This window comes from Podarcis vaucheri (assembly GCF_965113315.1).
Source record: "Podarcis vaucheri genome assembly, chromosome: 2".
Classification (NCBI taxonomy): Eukaryota; Metazoa; Chordata; class Lepidosauria; order Squamata; family Lacertidae; genus Podarcis; species Podarcis vaucheri.
The window spans coordinates 7918266-7941373 of NC_138760.1; the positions used below are offsets into that span (position 1 = coordinate 7918266).

The 23108-nt window shown below is 44.1% G+C and overlaps 1 protein-coding gene across 3 annotated transcripts in view; it reads right to left on the minus strand.

Moving 5' to 3' along the window:
- SLC4A8 (solute carrier family 4 member 8) overlaps window positions 1-23108 on the minus strand; it is a 70599-nt gene that overhangs the window by 15302 nt on the left and 32189 nt on the right. For all 3 annotated transcript variants that reach the window (XR_014214997.1, XM_082205483.1, XM_082205484.1), the window contains exons 7-16: window positions 21384-21472; window positions 17924-18081; window positions 14986-15073; window positions 14252-14398; window positions 12473-12576; window positions 11574-11748; window positions 10526-10659; window positions 9433-9678; window positions 4356-4461; window positions 417-578 (exon numbers count right to left, since the gene is read on the minus strand). Coding sequence is in view for 2 of the 3 variants with exons in the window: in XM_082205483.1 (XP_082061609.1) it covers window positions 417-578; window positions 4356-4461; window positions 9433-9678; window positions 10526-10659; window positions 11574-11748; window positions 12473-12576; window positions 14252-14398; window positions 14986-15073; window positions 17924-18081; window positions 21384-21472 (1409 nt within the window). In the remaining variant the exon portion in view is untranslated. The remainder of the gene's footprint in view (window positions 1-416; window positions 579-4355; window positions 4462-9432; window positions 9679-10525; window positions 10660-11573; window positions 11749-12472; window positions 12577-14251; window positions 14399-14985; window positions 15074-17923; window positions 18082-21383; window positions 21473-23108) is intronic.

A 23108-nucleotide genomic window follows, 5' to 3' on the forward strand; every position in this document is an offset into this window, starting at 1 on the left:
TGTTTTGCTCTTCGTAATATGGCAACCCTAACTTTGCCCCTCCCTGATACCTGACCCTCACCTGCTGCTGCTGCTTATTGTATCTGCTATAACTCTGTACTCTGCCATTGTGAAAGAGAGAGAAGCAATGTCTCCTTTGCCACTGCTCCAGATGCTGGCCACAAACAAGGCCACCTTTTGGCCCTCCCTGTGGTAAATGCCAGGTGCATTAATTTACCCCACAGGGTAGAGGTGAAGATAAGCAGAAAGTCCTCCCCCCCAAAAAAATAATAATCCAGCCTGTTCATGTGACCAGGGTAGTGTGGTAATTGTGCAGAACAGAGAAAAATCATTCAGCCAGTCATTGTTACACGGGGTAGACAGCATACACCTGTCAGGGTTTGAATTTGCTGTGCTCACTGCTGCTATCTACTTACTCTTTTGGGGAAATAGCTACTGGTCTTAAATTTCTTCAGCGTACTCGACAGGATAAAGGTGGTAAAAAACAAAATGCAGCACCAGAACTGAACATCCGGGGTGAAAGGGCCATCAACGCCACATGAAGGTCCTGTGAATTCTCCAAGCATCTTCCGGCATTTCTGAACAAACAAGTGTAATGAAAGCATTGAAAAGAAAGCCCAGGCAGCAGGCATGGTGACATCAGTGATTATTAGATGCAATGAACATTTGAATAAATTAAAGGTAAAGGTAAAGGGACCCCTGACCGTTAGGTCCAGTCGTGGCCGACTCTGGGGTTGCGGCGCTCATCTCGCTTTATTGGCCGAGGGAGAAAGCGTACAACTTCTGGGTCATGTGGCCAGCATGACTAAGCCGCTTCTGGCGAACCAGAGCAGCACACGGAAACGCCGTTTACCTTCCCACTGGAGTGGTACCTATTTATCTACTTGCACTTGACGTGCTTTCGAACTGCTAGGTGGGCAGGAGCTGGGACCGAACAACCGGAGCTCACCCCGTCACGGGGACTCGAACCGCCAACCTTCTGATCGGCAAGCCCTAGTCTCTGTGGTTTAACCTACAGCGCCACCCGCGACCCCTTGAATAAATTAGGGCTGCTCAACTTGAATACTAAACTTGCAGCAGGGGGAGATGTCCGGATTGCTGGGCTCCCAACTCCACGCATCCTCAACCATCATTGCCAAGGGCCAAGGATTGTGGGAGCTGTAGTCCAACAATCAAGGTGGGCATAGGTTGGCAATCCCTACCAGGTAAGAATGGGCAAAATGAAGTTGAAATAAAGTCTCCAATTGGGCTAAATGTGATACTCTACTATTCAGCAAACAGCCTGTGGGTGTGTGCATGGATGCTGTTATGCAAATTCAACATTGCTTGGGTGGGAGAATCCCAAGCCCACAATCCTTAAATGTGGAGGCATGAACATGCAGAACGTGTTCGGCATTTAATGCCATGATAAAGTTGGGCCATGATCAAGTATGTCATGGTTCAGATAGTTACTTTAAAAAAGTAAGGGCAAGGCAGGGGTGAGGACATTAAATATAATAAGGAACACTGGTGTGGACACGTCCTAAGCATTAAAGCTGGATGCCAGAGAACCATTAGAGTAGCCCACAACAGCTCTTTCAAAAGACGAGCCTTTCCCAAATATTAAAACTGTTGTAAAGGTAAAGGTAAAGGGACCCCTGATCGTTAGGCCCAGACGTGGTCGACTCTGGGGTTGCAGCGCTCATCTCGTTTTATTAGCCAAGGGAGCCAGCATACAGCTTCCGGGTCATGTGGCCAGCATGACTAAGCCACTTCTGGCGAACCAGAGCAGCGCACGGAAACGCCTATTTATCTACTTGCACTTTGATGTGCTTTCGAACTGCTAGGTTGGCAGGAGCTGGGACTGAGCAACGGGAACTCACCCCGTTACGGGGATTCGAACCGCCGACCTTCTGATCGGCAAGTCCTAGACTCTGTGGTTTAACCCACAGCGCTACCTGCGTCCCTTAAAACTGTTGTATGAGCAGGCAAATGGTCCGCATAGGTCCAATCAAGCACACTATTAGCTCATAGAACTTTAAATGGACTATTATGATTCCACCATACAAAAGGGGGCAACTTGGTTCAGCCCACTTTAGAACTTTATAAGACCAGAGCGTTGCCAAAGTTGTTATATGAAGCACCACTGTGGGCCATGGCCAATTTAGACTCACTGCAGAGAGCTCAAAATAATTATTAGCGCAGACTCCTGTCAGTCCCCATTTCTACAAAAATAGCACTGCTCCCTGCAGAACTGGGAGTAATGCCCATTAAAGCCAAAGCCACTAGACTAGCTCTGCTTTTGGGATTAACAACTATTTTTTTAAGCAGATATCAGAATCTGTCATGAAAACCTTTGAAGATAAGGCTCCCAACTTGTGGAAACGTGAAATTCAGCTTGCTGCCACAAACTTGGGACTCTCTAACCCCTTTCTTGTGACGCAGTGTTTTGAGAGAGCTAAATAATTAATACTCGAAAGGCTGGGAGACACTGAGATGCAATCTCAAGTGGTTGAGATCAACATCTGTCAATCGAATAAATTGTATGCTTCTTTTATCCCATTGCACCCATCCCTGCCAAGATATCTGGTAGATTTACCAAATGTTAAAATGAGGATAGCCTTCACACAGGCAAGACTAAATGTCGTTCCATTAGCAGACTGGAATGGCCAACATAAAGGAGTTCCTAAGAAGGATAGAATTTGCGGCTGGAACTCTGTATCAATAGAAAGCATAACTCATGTACTCCTTGAGTGCCCTTTCTATGATGATCTCAGAAACAATTACATCCACCCATTGACATAGCTGTCAACCTTCAGATTTGAAAATAAGGGATCAGCAGCATCACCTGTCCCGGAGACAGTCTACGGGATATCTAACAATCCGGGATAGCAGCAGGAAGCAGCAGGAAACAGCGCTGAAATAAGGGAATTTCCCGCAAAAAAAGGGAAGGTTGACAGCTATGCCCATTGCCAAGATCACAGAAGGGAAGGTCGTCTCTTTCAAAGACCTGTTTTTTGCTGACAGGTGTTGAGAGATATACAGTGGTACCTCAGGTTATGTACTTAATTCGTTCTGGAGATCCGTTCTTAACCTGGAACTGTTCTTAACCTGAAGCACCACTTTAGCTAATGGGGCCTCCTGCTGCCACTGCGCTGCCGCTGCACGATTTCTGTTCTCATCCTGAAGCAAAGTTCTTAACCCGAAGTAATATTTCTGGGTTAGCAGAGTCTGTAACCTGAAGTGTATGTAACCTGAAGCATATGTAACCTGAAGTACCACTGTATATCCTTTAGAACATTTAAATTTCTTGTTAAGGCTTTACAGATTTGTGTAACAAAACTTGAGGGGGGGGACGGGAAGTGATTTATCCATTAGGGGTCAGGGAGTAGAAATGTAAATCATTATTAGTAGCAGTATCCCTGTTGTTGTTATTATTATTTTATGTGTGTAAAGGCTGCTTGCTAAACACAATAAACCAAACTGACTAACATAGGTTGGAAATTGTTGAAACAAATAAATAAAACAGTGGCTTAAACAAGGTTCAGACAGGTTCTGTCAGCAGTTCATCAAACTTAATTGGCTTGTCAGTAATATGTGAACAAAAAGCCAAAACCATTATTTTCTCAAACAGTTCTTCTCCAGCAATGAAGGAACATGCTTTTGATTTTTAAAATGCTATGTTTCCATATTTTCTTTTTGCAAATACAGTGGTACCTCAGTTTAAGTCCTGTTTACGAACGATTCAGTTTACGAACTCCTCAAAACCAGAAGTAGTGTCCCAGTTTGCAAACTTTACCTCGGTCTAAGAAAGGAATCCGAACGGTGGAAGGGCACTGGCGGTGGGAGGCCTCATTAGGGAAAGTGCATCGTGGTCTAAGAATGGTTTCGGTTTAAGAACAGACTTCCGGAACGGATTAAGTTCGTAAACCGAGGTACCACTGTACATATTTTACTACAACAGTTCTGCTGCAACCCACTGAAAGCTAATGTAGTGCAAGCATCCCCTCCAGATGTTTTGGCCTACAACTCCCATGATCCTAGCTAACAAGGCCAGTGGTCAGGGATGATGGGAACTGTAGTCCAAAACATCTGGAGGGCCGAAGGTTGGGGGTGCCTGATGTAGTGCATTAGTGGGAGTGTCAGACAAGGATCAGAGAAGCCTAATTTCAAATCAGAACACAGCCATGAAGTTCCTTTGAGGAAAGGCAGGATCATAGTAATTGTAGACAAGAACTTTAAGGGTACACCTGTAAAAAAGTAAGTGCTAATATTATTGGTTTAATAAATTCTGATCTAATCCATTGGTAATGCTGTGCTACAGACGTCAACCCATCTCCAGTGGGGGGGGGGGAGTGCAAAGACCAGAGACTTACGGAGACTGTGAGATTAGCCCATGTGACGGCTGAAGGAATGATGTTGTTTTCTTTCCAGTACTTCAGGGTCTCATTGCTGGGATTCGCTGGGGCTGAACACCTGCAGCTGACAGGCAAAGGAAAGGGTTAATAATGCACACTGAGAATGTCTCAAAAGACAGCCTTGTTTACATCCCAAAGCAAAATGGCATATCCATTTGGGATGGAGTGGGGAAAAACACAAAAACCATATTGTTCCATTTGTGGTAAGCACCTCCATTCGGAAAACATTTACTTGGGAATCATTCCCACAATTGAGACTTTGTTCTGCCCCATTCCTTCATGAGAGGAGAAACTCAACAGAGCTGCTTTTAACTACATGGCCTGAAATGGTGGCCCTGCCTTCCCTCTTCGACTTTACTTCCATGCCTGGATGGATCACGTGACCACTTTACAAACCAGTAGTTCCTCATTAGTACAGTCATACCTTGGGTAACAGACGCTTCAGCTTGCGTTTTTTGGGGTTATGGACCGCCGAAACCCGGAAGTACCGGAACGGGTTACCTCCGGGTTTCGCGCATGCACAGAAGCACTAAATCGCACTTTGCGCATGTGCATAAGCGCCGAATCGTAACCCGCGTGTCCACTGTACGAAGCTTCAGTTAGCTCCAGACCATTGCTAGAGCAATATTCTAGTCTGCCTGGTAATGGCTGCTGCCTATATGCAGCCAGAATTTGGAGCTGTCCATGGTCCTAATTCCCTGTCTGAACTCTAGTTTCACTTTCTTGATTCTCCCTGCAGACTCCACCTGCAACAGAAGTGCTAGCAGGTATTATTGTTGTTGTTTAGTCGTTTAGTCATGTCCGACTCTTCGTGACCCCATGGACCAGAGCACGCCAGGCACTTCTGTCCTCCACTGCCTCCCGCAGTTTGATCAAACTCATGCTAGTAGCTTCAAGAACACCATCCAACCATCTCATTCTCTGTCGTCCCCTTCTCCTTGTGCCCTCCATCTTTCCCAACATCAGGGTCTTTTCCAGGGAGTCTTCTCTTCTCATGAGGTGGCCAAAGTATTGGAGCCTCAGCTTCACGATCTGTCCTTCCAGTGAGCGCTCAGGGCTGATTTCCTTCAGAATGGAGAGGTTTGATCTTCTTGCAGTCCACGGGACTCTCAAGAGTCTCCTCCAGCACCATAATTCAAAAGCATCAATTCTTCGGCGATCAGCCTTCTTTATGGTCCAGCTCTCACTTCCATACATCACTACTGGGAAAACCATGGCTTTTACTATACGGACCTTTGTTGGCAAGGTGATGTCTCTGCTTTTTAAGATGTTGTCTAGGTTTGCCATCGCCTTTCTCCCAAGGAGCAGGCGTCTTTTAATTTCGTGACTGCTGTCACCATCTGCACTGATCATGGAGCCCAAGAAAGTAAAATCTCTCACTGCCTCCATTTCTTCCCCATCTATTTGCCAGGAGGTGATGGGCTCAGTGGCCATGATCTTTGTTTTTTTGATGTTGAGCTTCAGACCATATTTTGCGCTCTCCTCTTTCACCCTCATTAAAAGGTTCTTTAATTCCTCTTCACTTTCTGCCATCAAGGTTGTGTCATCTGCATATCTGAGGTTGTTGATATTTCTTCCGGCAATCATAATTCCGGCTTGGGATTCATCCAGCCCAGCCTTTCGCATGATGAATTCTGCATATAAGTTAAATAAGCAGGGAGACAATATACAGCCTTGCCGTACTCCTTTCCCAATTTGGAACCAATCAGTTGTTCCATATCCAGTTCTAACTGTAGCTTCTTGTCCCACATAGAGATTTCTCAGGAGGCAGATGAGGTGATCAGGCACTCCCATTTCTTTAAGAACTTGCCATAGTTTGCTGTGGTCAACACAGTCAAAGGCTTTTGCATAGTCAATGAAGCAGAAGTAGATGTCTTTCTGGAACTCTCTAGCTTTCTCCATAATCCAGTGCATGTTTGCAATTTGGTCTCTGGTTCCTCTGCCTCTTCTAAATCCAGCTTGCACTTCTGGGAGTTCTCGGTCCACATACTGCTTGAGCCTTCCTTGTAGAATTTTAAGCATAACCTTGCTAGCATGTGAAATGAGTGAAATTGTGCGGTAGTTGGAGCATTCTTTGGCACTGCCTTTCTTTGGGATTGGGATGTAGACTGATCTTCTCCAATCCTCTGGCCACTGCTGAGTTTTCCAAACTTGCTGGCATATTGAGTGTAGCACCTTAACAGCATCATCTTTTAAAATTTTAAACAGTTCAGCTGGAATACCATCACTTCCACTGGCCTTGTTATTTGCAGTGCTTTCTAAGGCCCATTTGACTTCACTCTCCAGGATGTCTGGCTCAAGGTCAGCAACCACACTACCTGGGGTGTACAAGACATCCATATCTTTCTGGTATAATTCCTCTGTGTATTCTTGCCACCTCTTCTTGATGTCTTCTGCTTCAGTTAGATCTTTACCACTTTTGTCCTTTATTATGGTAATCTTTGTACGAAATGTTCCTTTCATATTTCCGATTTTCTTGAACAGATCTCTGGTTCTTCCCATTCTGTTGCTTTCCTCTATTTCTTTGCATTGCTCGTTTAAGAAGGCCTTCTTGTCTCTCCTTGCTATTCTTTGGAAATCTGCATTCAATTTCCTGTATCTTTCACTATCTCCCTCGCATTTTGCTTGCCTTCTCTCCCCCGCTATTTGTAAGGCCTCGTTGGACAACCACTTTGCTTTCTTGCATTTCTTTTTCATTGGGATGGTTTTAGTTGCTGCCTCCTGTATAATGTTGCGAGCCTCCACCCATAGTTCTTCAGGCACTCTGTCCAGCAAATCTAAATCCTTAAACCTGTTCCTCACTTCCACTGTGTATTCACAAGGGATTTGGTTTAGATTGTATCTTACCTGTCCAGTGGTTTTTCCTACTTTCTTCAGTTTAAGCTTGAATTTTGCTATAAGGAGCTGATGATCTGAGCCACAGTCAGCTCCAGGTCTTGTTTTTGCTGGCTGTATAGAGCTTCTCCATCTTTGGCTGCAGAGAATATAATCAATCTGATTTCGATGTTGCCCATCTGGGGATGTCCATGTGTAGAGTTGTCTCTTGTGTTGTTGGAAAAGCGTGTTTGTGATGACCAGCTTGTTCTCTTGACAGAACTCTATTAGCCTTTGCCCTGCTTCATTTTGATCTCCAAGGCCAAACTTGCCAGTTGTTCCTTTTATCTCTTGATTCCCTACTTTAGCATTCCAATCCCCTATAATGAGCAGAACATCCTTCTTTGGTGTCACTTCTATAAGGTCTTGTAAGTCTTCATAGAATTGGTCAATTTCAGTTTCTTCAGCACCAGTAGTTGGTGCATAAACTTGGATTACTGTGATGTTAAAAGGTCTGCCTTGGATTCGTATCGAGATCATTCTATCATTTTTGAGACTGCATCCCAGTACAGCTTTCGCCACTCTTTTGTTGACTATGAGGGCCACTCCATTTCTCTTACGGGTTTCTTGCCCACAGTAGTAGATATGATAGTCATCCGAACTGAATTCGCCCATTCCCGTCCATTTTAGCTCACTGATGCCCAGGATGTCAATATCTATTCTTGCCATCTCATTTTTGACCACATCCAACTTACCCAGGTTCATGGTTCTTACATTCCAGGTTCCTATGCAATATTTTTCTTTACAGCATTGGACTTTCCTTTCGCTTCCATGCATATCCACAACTGAGCGTCCTTTCGGCTTTGGCCCAGCCGCTTCATCAGCTCTGGATCTACTTGTACTTGTCCTCCGCTCTTCCCCAGTAGCATGTTGGACACCTTCCGACCTGAGGGGCTCATCTTCCAGTGTCATAACTTTTATATGCCTGTTGTCTTTGTCCATGGAGTTTTCTTGGCAGGGATACTGGAGTGGCTTGCTGGTTCCTACTCCAGGTGGATCACGTTTGGTCAAAACTCTCCACTATGACCTGTTCATCTTGGGTGCCCTGCTCGGCGTAGTTCATAGCTTCTCTGAGTTCTTCAAGCCCCTTCGCCACGGCAAGGCAGTGATCCATGAAGGGGCTAGCAGGTATAACAATCAGTAAATAAATGGGACACACAAGAACACCCTTGAGAAATAGCTTGAGGAATGCATCCTATGCCACAGTATGGGTAGCACAATTCAAAGTGTTGGTGCTGACTTTTAAAGCCTTAAACAGCCTTGGCCCAGTATACCTGAAGGAGTGTCTCCACCCCCATCATTCAGCCCGGACACTGAGGTCCAGCTCCGAGGGCCTTCTGGCGGTTCCCTCACTGTGAGAAGTGAGTTTACAGGGAACCAGACAGAGGGCCTTCTCAGTAGTGGTACCCGCCCTGTGGAACACCCTCCCATCAGATGTCAAGGAAATAAATAACTATACAACTGTTAGAAGACATCTGAAGGCAGCCCTGTATCGGAAAGCTTTTAATGTTTGATGTTTTATTGTGTTTTTATATTTGTTGGAAGCAGCACAGAGTGGCTGGGGCAACCCAGCTAGATGGGCGGGTATGAAAATAACAACAACAACAACAAGCAGCTGCAGCAGGCTGCACCTGGAACAGATGTGCTGGCAGATATAACAACCATTAAATAAACAGCACACACAGCAACCCCCTTGAGAAATAGGTCAAGGAATGCACCCTATGCTACAGTATGGGCCATGGCTAATAGGTGCCCAAAATGCTTATAAATTAACCTTTATAAATTGAAAATCCCAATATCCATACCAGAGAGAGAAAGTGTGAGTCTGTGTATATGTGTATACACTGTACAGCATAAAAATCCTTTGAATGACCCCTGTTATCTTCTTCACTAAATGAGCTCCATCCAACTAAAATTATTTCCTCCACTGCCTCCAATATATGAATGGACTGATATACCTAGATGTATTTTTATTATGGCGTGTCATTTCAGTGAATCTATCATGCACTAGTATTTGCTTAACCATTGCTGGAATGAGGGGGGAATTCCTTTGCTTCCCAGTTCTGTGCATCAGACATTCTCAGAGCACTCAGTGAATTCAAACAAACCGAAAGAAAAATCAATAGGCTACATTTAAACAAGAAGAGCAACAGTAACTCACTAATACAAGCTCAGTTGATCAAGATCCGTGTGCATATGAAATGGGTAGGTTTTCCCCAACTGAATCAGTTTCTCTAGAGACTCAAAGATGAAAATGATGCAGATCAAAGAGGCAAACGCTTCTTCTGTAAAGCGAGTTATGTGGCACACAAGGCAGCTGGCATCAGTTGCTACAAGGAGGACGCACATGAATGTAGTCCACAGGCCAATGGAAGTTCGTAGAGAGAGATAATTTAGGTCATAGTCTCTGCAAAAAAAAAGAAGAAGACCAATTTAGACTCTCTCCATTGCAGAACGTATTTAATTCAAACCCATAATCAGAACAGAAAAAAGCTGCAATGCAATATAGAGTTAAGTAAATGATCCTAAAATGCTATTGACTCTGTTTTGCTTTGTGGCCAAACTCTACCATCCTTGTACGGTAAAGGTAAAGGACCCCTGAACGGTTAAGTCCAGTTGAATTCGACTATTGATTACACACAGTAATAAATATTATCTCCAGCCACAATGAACCCTTTTAATCGCAGATATCATCGCTTTATCTTCTGCCACTTTTTTAAAGTTTAGAGGCCCAACGCCATGTGGGTAGGGCTCTCCGCATGTGTCTTTTCCACTGGATGTGGACCACATTGTGTGATGAAGGACTGGAAACAAATTAATTTAATTGAATAATTGAACTTCCAAAGTTCAGCATCTTGGTTGATGGCATTCAACCATTTCTGTGAGAGTAAAGAGGAGGGGGGCATTGTCCCTCTCCAGTTATTTTTATTATTTTTGGTATTTTATTAAATTCATTCACAGATATCAGGGCAATTCACAACATAAAACTTAGGAAACAACATAGCAAATCATGAGTAGCAAAATCATGGCAGGTTGCCATTTTCCATCCCCCCCCCCCGGCTTGCTATGCATCACGATTAGCCCCAGATCACACCAAAGCAGGGAAGTGGGGTAAGGGGAGAAACATTAGGTCCATTCACCAGACCGACAGACCGACCGCCCTCTCTCTGTCTCTGTCTGTCTCTGTCTCTCTTCCACATCCTTTTTTCAAACTATAAAAATTGTTTGCCCCTTAAGAGAGCACACAGCCTTACTTGCAGAATTTGAATAAAATCTTCTCGAAGACCAGTACCGGCCCAGTACTTCCCAAGATGGTGAGAGGCTGACCAGCAAAGAGGGAATACACCACCCCAGTCATTGAGGCTCCAAGCAAGGATTCTATTGCACTCTGCAGGTGTGAACAGGTAAAAACAGAAGGGTGGCCATGTTGAGTCAGACTATTGGTCCATTCAGCTCACCTAACTAACTACAAATTCTACAGCGGAGGCGAAATTAGAACTTTCAGAGATTCTGATACCTATAGAACAGCCTCCATGTTTTGGCTTCTTCAGCATTCTCTTTGCAATGATTGCTTGATTGTCTCACCACCACCACGTATTCCTTTTGGCAGAGTTTGTGGTGAGTGGGGGAGGTGCAGCAGTATAAAGAAAAATCACCCTTTCCCTACAAACAGGCTAATTGTGTGGAGATAGATAGCTCAGGAAGCAATTTCAAATGACACCAGTGTTCAGGTTCAATAGCCCTTAGCCTCTGCTTTCTGCAGTGGCAGGTTATTTCTCACACTCCTTATTATTATGGATCAACTTACTCCCAAATAGCTGTCACCCTTTAATTTATATTCAGACTCATGAATGTCCTTTAAGTCTTGCATTCTGTCTATAAGTCTAGTAAATCAAATAAAAAGGAAGTCCAACCACTGAGCATTTTCTGACTGAATACAAAGCATGGTTGAAAAGTGTTCAGAGGCCATCTGTTAAGGTGAGGAATCCTAAGTACATACCCTCACCCTCTGTTCTAAAAGAGATTATGGAGAATGTGTCTTCTGTAAAAAAATGAACATCTGAAGGCCACATTCTCCTGGGGGTTTAAAATTCCATAACTTCAGAGATGTGTCACTGGCCACACAAACTGAGTGATGAAGTCTGTCACAGTGAGATAAAAACAATGGCTCTATTAATGCTGAACAGCACACAAACCTGAAATGTAGAAGAGCAGCAGTTAAGTTAAATGCTTGCTGCTTTTTTGCAATGCTACCTAGGAATTATTCATAACACATGAAAGGAGAGGGGGGAACTTTCTTACTATTTCTCCCTCTGTTGCTTCTCCAAGCAACCCCCCAAAGGTGATCACAGGAGACATGCAGGCACAGTACAGGAAGAGGAAGGAAGCTAAGCACTGCAAACTCATAGCATCTTTATAGTCGCTCCAGTACCAAGGAACCTTCCGTTTCACATCCAAGATCAAGCCACCAAACAGCCTGCAAAGAAAATATAGGGAGATCAACAAGAAAAAGGTGGGCAGACACATCATTTGATTTCCACAGGGGAGTTAACAAAAGAGAGACAGAGGCATAGTTGATAGTGGTATGATTGTAGTGTTAGTCGTGCTCATCCAATTATCATGTCAGGTTCTGCAAAAATCTTATTTCACCCCAAATGAGTGTGGGGTGAAAGGTGTGGGTGTGGGTGTGTTTTCACATGCACACACATGCAGATAGTGGAGGATGATATCTTCATCACACCACCTTGATCCTCTATAAAATTGTTGTCTATAGGGAACCAGATGACCAATTCACAAAACGACAGCCTGAATTGTGGCTAATTTGGGCATTACTTATAAATGGGAATCTGCACTTGCTAGAATCATTCGGACTTCTGAATCTCCACTATAAAAAAGTAATGAGGTTTACTGCTGGGTCACTTCATACTTCTAACTAGCCTTCTGACTAGGGCCCTCCATGCTATGAAAGCCACCTGGACCAATGTTTCAAAAACAGAAGTTGTACTTGTGTATCACCAACTTGTGTGGCAGTGAAGGTCATACTTTAAATTACCTGTTGTGTGAAGAATTGTGGTTTATTTTGTCTGCCTTGAATCTACTGCCAATTTTGTTGGATGACGATAAACACTCTGCAAGCTCTAGTGCTATGGAAGAGGGAAGGTGGCCTTTAGCAGAAGCCATTTGAGGCACCTAGAACATACCTTCCCGTTCGCTGGAGTTCTGGCCCACCATGATCATCTTCTGCGTCCTCTTGGCTAATGCTTCCACTAGCGGCTCCTGGTGTTCCCTGTAACTTTCTCTTTTCCTAATAAAGTGAGAACATTATGAACAATCCCATTAATTTCTATCCAAGGAATCAAGGAAGAGTTCGTTAACTGTGTGAAAGTAACTGGAGCCAATCCAGACATGAAAACAGCATTTGGGCTTGAAAGAAAGAAGCAATAGACAGTGGATTGAGTCAATCAGTGTTCTGCCTATGAAGGCATGCTATATTTATGGCAGACTGTCCTCTGTCCTGACACTGAAGCAATCACCCAACGGGTTCATTATCTTTGTGCATAATTTCTGTAGGGTGGAATTTGAAAGAAGGAAATGAGATGGGGTTCTAGGCAAAAGGGCAGCAAGGGAAAATGACTGAAATCATTTAAAGCTATATATGGGTGATGGAGTTGCAAATTTGCAACAAAAGACTACAAATGTGAGCCAAGTCAGCCACATTCTTCCACCATAATAGGTGAACACTCCAACTCAACTCAGTGTATTCTGCTCTGAAAAGTGCATTAGCAGTCTAGACCAGGCTTCCTCAACCTCGGCCCTCCAGATGTTTTTGGCCTACAACTCCCATGGTCCCTAGTTGGCAGGAGCAGTGGTCAGGGATGCTGGGAATTGTAGTCTCAAAACATCTGGAGGGCCAATGTTGAGGAAGCCTGGTCTAGACAGTCAAGGATGAAGAAGAAGAAGAAGAAGAAGAAGAAGAAGAGGAGGAGGAGGAGGAGGAGGAGGAGGAGGAGGAGGAGGAGGAGGAGCCTCTAACAGGCTACATGGCTGGTGAGCTGCGTTCAGCTTGGCAGGTCACAGATAGTACAACTCCTTCTTGACAAAAGGGTTAGACAAAGCCAGATGTTCTCAATTATTTCAGTTCATGGTGGACAGAAAAAAAGCCCCACCCATATTATTTCACTTTTGTTTCAGCCTGCAGCAAGTCATTTGTTTCCATGGGACAAACTCTCAAAAAATGATGTTTACAACAAAGGTACCAAAAGCCAAATCCTGTACGTCATGTGCAATAGCATATGAGAGACAACAGGGGCCTTTCCCCTATAGTTCAATGTTCCAAAAAGGCTGAACAGACTCTGCTTCAGGGCCCTAGTATGGACAAACAGGTAGAAAGGCTTAAAATGTAACATGGTTTTGATTACACTATTAACGCTGTCCATCTAATCAAAGGACCACCCTATGGAGTACAAAGGCATCGCTTCCAAAAACACAGCCATCGTGTTCTAGTGTACCGGAGAATCATAGAATCATAGAATCATAGAATCCTAGAGTTGGAAGAGACCACAAGGGCCCTCGAGTCCAACCCCCTGCCAAGCAGGAAACACCATCAGAGCACTCCTGACATATGGTTGTCAAGCCTCTGCTTACAGACCTCCAAAGTAGGAGACTCCACCACACTCCTTGGCAGCAAATTCCACTGTCGAACAGCTCTTACTGTCAGGAAGTTCTTCCTAATGTTTAGGTGGAATCTTCTTTCTTGTAGTTTGGATCCATTGCTCCGTGTCCGCTTCTCTGGAGCAGCAGAAAACAACCTTTCTCCCTCCTCTAGGTGACATCCTTTTATATATTTGAACATGGCTATCATATCACCCCTTAACCTCCTCTTCTCCAGGCTAAACATGCCCAGCTCCCTTAGCCGTTCCTCATAAGGCATCGTTTCCAGGCCTTTGACCAGACCTCTGGAGAAGAAAGTCATTATTTACCTGGGAAGGGAGATTTTTTGGTGGCTCAATTCTAATTGATGGATCCCATTCTCCAGGTGGTAGCACTGTCGCCTGATCTAGAAATTCATCAATCCCAGCTAAAAGGTCGTTACGGTTCCTAGCTTTATAAGCAACATCATGGAAAATCTGTAGACAGGAGATCAAGACAAAGCCATCAGTCTGTTACATTACATACAACAACAACAAAGCCATATGAAATTTGCATGATGTTTTGCCACATAAATAATTTGCAATCTCAGCTATTGGTTTGTTTGTCCTGAAAAATAGGTAACAAGATATTTGTCATTGCATTATATTTTTCATTACATATTTTTCATTGCATTATCTTATAAGCGGGAGCAATATGCTGGCTGTTGGGGTATAAAGTCTTCTACCAGGCCATGAAAGGCTTCTCCCTCAAAAAAAGAGTATGGTTGAATATAGAATGGGTTGGATCACCATTGAAGTATATATGCTTTCAATAATCTGTTGCAAACAATGCTCATATAGTTTATTCTAATGTATAATGTTAATGTATCTGCTTCTTTATTGTTTTAAAATTTGAATTTCACAAAATGGGTAGCAGCCCGAGCAAAATGTCTCATATTTCTAGCAACAGTTTTGCATTTCTATTCTCTGATCATTGTGACATTCTTCCTGAAGCTTGGATTATGGCAGAAAGGCAAAGCAATGCAAACAAAAGGGGTGAAAATATATTTTGTATTTTACTGTACCTCATCAGTCATGAGGGTAGCCATTGACCTTCCAATCTCATGATACTGTTGTCCTTTCCCTAATGGACCCAGCAAGATAAACATGAACCTAGGAAGAGGGGGGAGGGAATGGGGCAGACGTTTTTTAAGGCTTTGAGAAGTTAACATTCCTTTAAGGCAGGCATCCCCAAACTCGGCCCTCCAGCCATTTTGGGATTACAATTCCCATGATCCCTGACCACTGGTCCGGATAGCTAGGGATGATGAGAGTTGTAGTCCCAAAACAGCTGGAGGGCCGAGTTTGGAGATGCCTTCTTTAAGCCAAGTATGTAACATGTAACATTTCAAAAGTATGGGAAGAAAAACTGGGCTCTGATGAAGCCTGTCTTCCACGACCTCCCAACCACCTATATCCATGATGCTGTGGCGCAGTTTAATGTAGGGTTACCAGATGTCCCTAGTTCCCAGGGACAGTGCCCGGATTTGCAAATCCGTCCCCGGACAAATTCTGTCCCCAAAATATCCCCAGATTTGCAAATCTGTCCCCGGGAAACGTGGCAGTGGCAGCCTCAGAAGCCCAGAGCCAGCCTGGTAGCGCAGTTGGCTGGTTTCAGGAGCTGCTCGCTGCTGCCGCCACTGCCGAAGGGGAACCAGGGATGTCCGGCAGTGCAGATCTCCTGGCCCCTTCCCCCTTTGTTTTGACAGATCAGGGGAGGTTCAGGAGTCATGGACGGGCAACGCACCATTGCCCATTTTTAAAAAAACCTCTGTGCATTTATGTTTCACAGGGTGCAAAAGAAGGGCTTTGCACCTTTATACAATATGCATGTGGGCTTGGGCCCAAGGTCTTTTGCCTCACCATCCCCACTACTGACTCCCTCTTGCTACCATAGATTCCAGCGTATTAGGCGACTGGGCATATTAGACGACCCCCAACTTTTCCTGTAAAAATATAGAGTTTGGGATATACTCGCCATATAAGACTACCCCCGCCTGCAGCCAACTAGCAGCAGCCTGAGGCGAGGTGAGTGAAGTGAGTGAGCCCCAATTGGCCATCCAGCAAAGCGGCAGGCTGTGCTTAGCGCCTGGTGGTTCTGGCAGTTATGGGGATGCCCAGCTCCTTGGAGCCCTGGCCGAAGCCACGCACCACCTCACCGCGGGAAGGGGAGGCTACAGCTGCTGCTGCTTCGGGATAGCTGCCTGCTATCCGGCGGTCCCCATGGTGGCAGGATGGGCAAGTGAGTGAGAGGGCAAGGGCTTGGAACGGGGTGGGTGGGAAGAGTCACGGTTCTTCTCTCCAGCCCGCAGCCACTGCCTGGCTGCCTCCCACACAGCTGTCGCCACGCGGGTTAACTCTCTCCAGCCCACAGCCACTGCCTGGCTGCCTCCCGCACATCCATCGCCACCTGCCACAACCATACCCAGCGTATAAGGCGACCCCGACTTTGGAGAAGATTTTCTGGGGTTCAAAAGTCGCCTTATATGGTACTCAGCTTTTTTTAAAAAAGTGTCCCCGGATTCATTGGAAAAAATCTGGTAACCAAAGTTTAATGATCACAGTGAGGAGAGGACTGGGATCCCAGATATACACTGTCAGAGTCAAGTTCCCTCTACAACCCATTGGGGCACCAAGCTGAATTGTCAGGCTCACTTTCCTCCCAGCCCCAACCAACTGAGGCTAGTTCATGCTTGCAGGCTTCCTTTGGCCCTCATTCATTTGGGGGAAGTTGGGGTGGTAGGTGACATCAACCTCTCTTCCAATTCAGGCATTGCACCTTCTTCCTGTCCTGTGACAACAATGGTTTCAATGGCGGCAGCGTGAAACATATCAAGTGGGAACAGAAGGGAAGGAACATTCCGGATTTCCCTACTCACTAGCCTAGAGGTTCCTAAAATATTAATCTGGGTCAGTTCCCCAGAGGAAAACCATCTCCACACTTTATGGAGCAAATGTTATATCCTGGGGTAAATATAGAGCATTATCAATATACATCTTCAATCTCCCAAGTACAAGCACCCAAGACCTCTGGTTTCCAAATAAATCATAATGGTACAAAACATAAATGCTTGCTTTATATAGGTTTTCTGCTGTGTAGAAATGCTTGCTTTCTACTCTCTTTTGGGGTTTTTTGAGGTTTTGCTCAATCAGCAAGTTTCAATTATCCTAATTTGAAGAAAAGCAGGGGGGGAATGACTGGCAATTTTGCCTCAAAGTGTGGAAAGGCAGATATCATTTAAGAAACTTGGTCAGTCCCTCAATCAGAAGTTTGGAACCTTTCCCCAATAATAAAGGGGTTATTAATATCAATGCCTGCCCTCAAATCTCAGTCTGCTCCCCCCCCCCCCGTCATAGACAAATAATAATTAAGCACAAAATTCCAAATTCTGCAAAAACAAAAATGCAAATGACAGCTGGGCAAATTACAGGAATGCATACAAGTTCTCATTATCACAAATTCGTGTTGTTGTTGTTAAGCCTACAACACCAACAAAACATAGTGATGTATGGAAGTGAGAGCTGGACCATAAAGAAGGCTGATCGCCGAAGAATTGATGCTTTTGAATTATGGTGCTGGAGGAGACTCTTGAGAGTCCCATGAACTGCAAGAAGATCAAACCTCTCCATTCTGAAGGAAATCAGCCCTGAGTGCTCACTGGAAGGACAGATCCTGAAGCTGAGACTCCAATACTTTGGCCACCTCATGAGAAGAAAAGACTCCCTGGAAAAGACCGTGATGTTGGGAAAGATGGAGGGCACAAGGAGAAGGGGACGACAGAGGACGAGATGGTTGGATAGTGTTCTCGAAGCTACCAGCATGAGTTTGACCAAACTGCGGGAGGCAGTGGAAGACAGGAGTGCCTGGCGTGCTCTGGTCCATGGGGTCACGAAGAGTCGGACACGACTAAACGACTAAACAACAACAACAACCAACAAAACAACAGTAACAACAACTCTTACCTGGTAGGAAGAGGAATTTCAGTCATGCCTGGGAGAAGAACGGCTGGTGATAAGCGCACAAAGGCAATAACCGGTCGAGAAAGAAAATCCAGCTCTCCCACAAGAACATTTGAGGCTTCTGCTCCAGTGGGAATCTTCTTCATAAAATGAAGCTCTGCCTAATTCCAAAGAACAGGGCATAATTTCTAGGGCTGAGATACAATTTGGCAAGCATTTTCACCCTCCCAGACATGGCCTTTTCACCCAAAACAAACCCCTGTGTGGCAATAAGAACCAAACACAACAATACAAAGACAACACGTAGGCTAATAGTAGAGAACATATAACAGAATAATGATATCATTCAAATTATAGGAATAACAGAAGACGTCTCAAAAGTTTCAAAAGTAAAGTCTATCAATATGTCTTCTGTTGCAACTTTTGAAAGACTATTGTGAGTCAAGGACCCGATGCATGTCGTGGTGAATAAGAGACAAGGACACAAGTATTTTAGGTTAATGGGCTGAAAAGAGTCACAACTTTTATTGGTTACAGCATGTGAGCGGTATTGGCTTAGGCATTGGATCAAACAACCTATATATGACCCCACCCACACAGCAGGCGTCATTTGAAGGTTAACAGCCAGTGGGAGGAGCTTGTTGATGCAAATACAACTGAAGCTCCCCCTGATGACCAAAAGTTCATCGAAGACTGGGGAAAGTTCGTAGATTATCTGAAAAACATATGTGGCGTGAACACAACGCTAGTGGGATTTCAAGAGGCACTGTAAAAATAGAGAAGTATTGTTAATATGAAATAGGGGGAGCAGGGAAGCATAACGGCAATACGAAAGAAGGGAATGTGTAACTAAAGTTATAAATACGGATGACTGTCAGAGACGCTGAAGGAAGTTCAAAACAGAGATAATTTGTTGTATTTTGGATAAAAATGTATAACTGTATGGAAAATCAATTAAAAAAATTTTTTAAAAAAGAAGAAGCTCCCCCTGATGTCACCGGGCGTCATGCCATGGCCCTAGCCACCAGCAGGGCATTGGGCAGGATCCACGACCACCGGATTCCTTTAATGGAATACCCAACATGGGGCGGGATAGGTGATGGCCACACCCCGCCCTCCAACACACAACACATATTCCAATGCCTAACCGCCAAAACTGGAAAACTCGTGATGATTTGCTATGAGGTAAGCGAAAAACCAAGAGGCTAGTGCCAATTAGTCAAATGGATAAAAACTCCTACCAGGCCCCCTGGGCAACCAGGGTGACCGACCAAGGTCCATAGCAAGGTCAAGAGCATAAACCTAGCCTAGAGGGCGGGCAGGTGATCCGATGTCTTCCGAGGAGCAGAATGAGGCGCGAAGGCTGCCGCGACCGCTTGAATGAGGCTAAACCCCACCTTTGGGCCAACCCTACTGGCTGGCCTGCTGGGGGGCAGCACAGCAGCCGGAGATGACGCAGGGGGCCAAACATGCCCCCCTGCCGAAGCGGGAATGGCTTCCGCTCACAATAACTCCCCTCTAGGAGGAGGAGAGGCTTTGTGAGACTGTCCTTAGACATCTGTTTTGAACACACGGCTTGACGACCCTCACTACCACTCTGCTATATTGTATACAGTGGGGCCTCGCAAGACGAAATTAATCCGTTCCGCGAGTCTCTTCGTCTAGCGGTTTTTTCGTCTTGCGAAGCAACCCTATTAGCGGCTTAGCGGATTAGCGCTATTAGCGGTTTAGCAGCTATTAAAGGCTTAGCGGCTATTAAAGGCTTAGCGGATTAGCGGCTAAAAGGCTATTAGCGGATTAGCGGCTTAGAAAAAGGGGGGCAAGCGGAAAAAAATCGGAACACTTGCAAGATGTTTTCGTCTTGCAAAGCAAGCCCATAGGGAAAATCGTCTTGCGAAACAGCTCAAAAACAGAAAACCCTTTCGTCTAGCGGGTTTTCCGTCTTGCGAGGCATTCATCTTGCGGGGCAAGACTGTATATGAATTTTGATTGTTTTATTCCTATAATTTGAATGATATCATTATTCTGTTATATATTCTCTACTAACTATTAGCCTACGTGTTGTCTTTGTATTGTTGTGATTACTCCTCCTTTTCATACATAATTTTGGGGATACTCCCTCTTCACTGGCTTGGCCTTTTTTTTTTTTTTTGTAGGGTAACAAGGGATCAGATAAGCCATCAAGACTTTACCTCAAATGTATTCATTAAAAAACAATTGCTCCTTCATAATAAATATTCCTGTTACAGGAAACCAGAGATCTGCCTGCCTTTACCTAACTGACCATTCCACACTGGCCAATTGATCAAGAACAGCAAGATCTGTCTGGACACACTCAAAATAGCAAACTGAGAGGGTAGAGCTATTTCTTGCAAGGAAAACCAAAGTCCACTTGTCACAGTAAAACAGGGGCAGGAAGGACAATTGCATGGAAGAACTGGCAAGCAGTGAGGAATCTTCAACCCTTTTCTCACCTATTGTCTCTCCTGTGAAAATGCCCACGCCTAAGTGTACGGCTGGGACGCGGGTGGCGCTGTGGGTTAAACCACAGAGCCTAGGACTTGCCGATCAGAAGGTCGGCAGTTCGAATCCCCACAATGGGGTGAGCTCCATTCCTCGGTCCCTGCTCCTGCCAACCTAGCAGTTCGAAAGCATGTCAAAGTACAAGTAGATAAATAGGTAACGCTCCAGCAGGGAGGTAAATGGCGTTTCCGTGCACTGCTCTGGTTCACCAGAAGTGGCTTAGTCATGCTGGCCACATGACCCGGAAGCTGTATGTCGGCTCCCTCGGCTAGTAAAGCGAGATGAGCGCCACAACCCCAGAGTCGGCCGCAACTAGACCTAATGGTCAGGGGTCCCTTTACCTTTACCTTTAAGTGTACAGCTGCACATTCACCATACATTTTAAACACCAGGACTATGTGTCAATAATCTAGCAAGAGACAGTCTATAATGGCCATCTGCTTCCAGGCAGCAATTTGCTTTTACAGTTCTACTCTACATACCTCTACAGCAGGCATGGCCAAATTTGGCCCTCCAGATGTTTTGGGACTACAACTCCCATCATCCCCAGCTAACAGGACCGGTGGTCAGGAATGATGGGAATTATAGTCTCAAAACATCTGGAGGGCCAAGTTTGGCCATGCCTGCTCTACAGAATTATAAGGTATTGTTTTATTATATATAATACAATATAAAAGTTCTACTATGATAAAAAATATAAAAATATGCTGTGTTTCCTTTGCAACTGTTTTGCATATCCCTAGGGGTACACATTATCACACTGCTTTCTTAAAAAAAAAAAGAAGAAGAAGATTCTTCTGCAATCCAAACAACACAATTTTATTGTTTTAATTTTGAACTGAATCTTATTGGGGGATTTATATATCTTATTAGCAACATAAGTAAACTGAGAGCCAAACGACAGTGTTTAAGTTGAATAGACGAGCAAAGAAGATTGCACCTTAGTTAAGTCTGTTGGGGTAATATCATGGATTATTCCATTCTTAGCGTCCAAGCCTGGAGGCGGTGGGGCACTTGGTGAGCTCACTCCTTGGAAGAAATGAAGAGAAATAATTCTAGATGAAATTGCATGTTAATGTTACAGACAGGTAGCCGTGTTGGTCTGCCATAGTCAAAGTAAAAAAAAATCCTTCCAGTAGCACCTTAAAGACCAACTAAGTTAGTTCTTGGTATGAGCTTTCGTGTGCATGCACACTTCTTCAGTGTATCTCATACCAAGAACTACCGTATTTTTCGCTCTATAAGACGCACCAGACCACAAGACGCACCTAGTTATTGGAGGAGGAAAACAAGAAAAAAAGTATTCTGAATCTCAGAAGCCAGAACAGCAAGAGGGATCGCTGTGCAGTGAAAGCAGCAATCCCTCTTGCTGTTCTGGCTTCTGGGATAGCTGCGCAGCCTGCATTCGCTCCATAAGACGCACACACATTTCTCCTTACTTTTTAGGAGGGAAAAAGTGAGTCTTATAGAGCAAAAAATACGGTAACTTAGTTGGTCTTTAAGGTGCTACTGGAAGGAATTTTTTTTACTTTGCATGTTAATGGTTAGTTTCAGAATATCACCATCTATAGATACATTTTCACCAAGTGCACATTTATATGCATGAAATCACACACACACACTTTTTCTCAGCACAAATTACATGAAGCATTTGTTTCCATCCACATATCCAATTTTATGTGGGTGGTGCTTCTTCATTAAGAGTATTGCTACTCCGGGAAAAATGAAGGGTATCTTTTTATATGATACAGTTGCAGCAAGAGTTCTTATTGCTGCAAAATAGAAGAGTGATGAAATCCCCTCTATTCATGAATGGACTCAAAAATTGACAGAATATGCGGAGTTAGATAGTCTATCAGAAAAAAATAAAGAATAAACCGAAACAGGAATTTGTCTCAAAATGGGAGGTCTTTAAAGTATATTTGAAAAATAATTACAGCAGTTTAAACTCTGTCACAGCATTCGAATAATTTCAGTAGTAGCTTTAAGAAAGACGTGAGACCTAAGACAAATTAAGGATTAGTTAAATTATGATAAAAATGTGTATTATATAATTGAAGTAAGGAATAGATGGAAGGTCGGGCCTATAGTTCAAAGACCAAATATTGCTTTATGGTTTTGTAAATAATTTTGTGTTCATTATTTTTTTCATTTGGATTTTTGCTTTTCTTCCTTTTTTTTCTCGGTGTATCAACAAAAAAGGAAATAAAAAAAATAAATTTAAAAAAAGAGTACAGTGGTACCTCAGGTTAAGAACTTAATTCATTCCAGAGGTCTGTACTTAACCTGAAACTGTTCTTAACCTGAAGCACCACTTTAGCTAATGGGGCCTCCTGCTGCCGCTGCGCAATTTCTGTTCTCATCCTGAAGCAAAGTTCTTAACCTGAAGCACTATTTCTGGGTTAGCGGAGTCTGTAACCTGAAGCGTATGTAACCTGAAGCGCATGTAACCTGAGGTACCACTGTATTGCTACTGTAATTACAATTATTCTAAACCACCACCTTGATGCGATTTACCCACAAAGTGGATAAAAACAGTTAAAAACACAAGAACAGTAAACACGTTTTAAAACAAGACTAAAACAAGATCAAAACAAGCAAGTGGACAATTGTAGGAAAGACGGGGTGGCATGTTGGAACAAAAATATTTCCGTCTATTTCCATG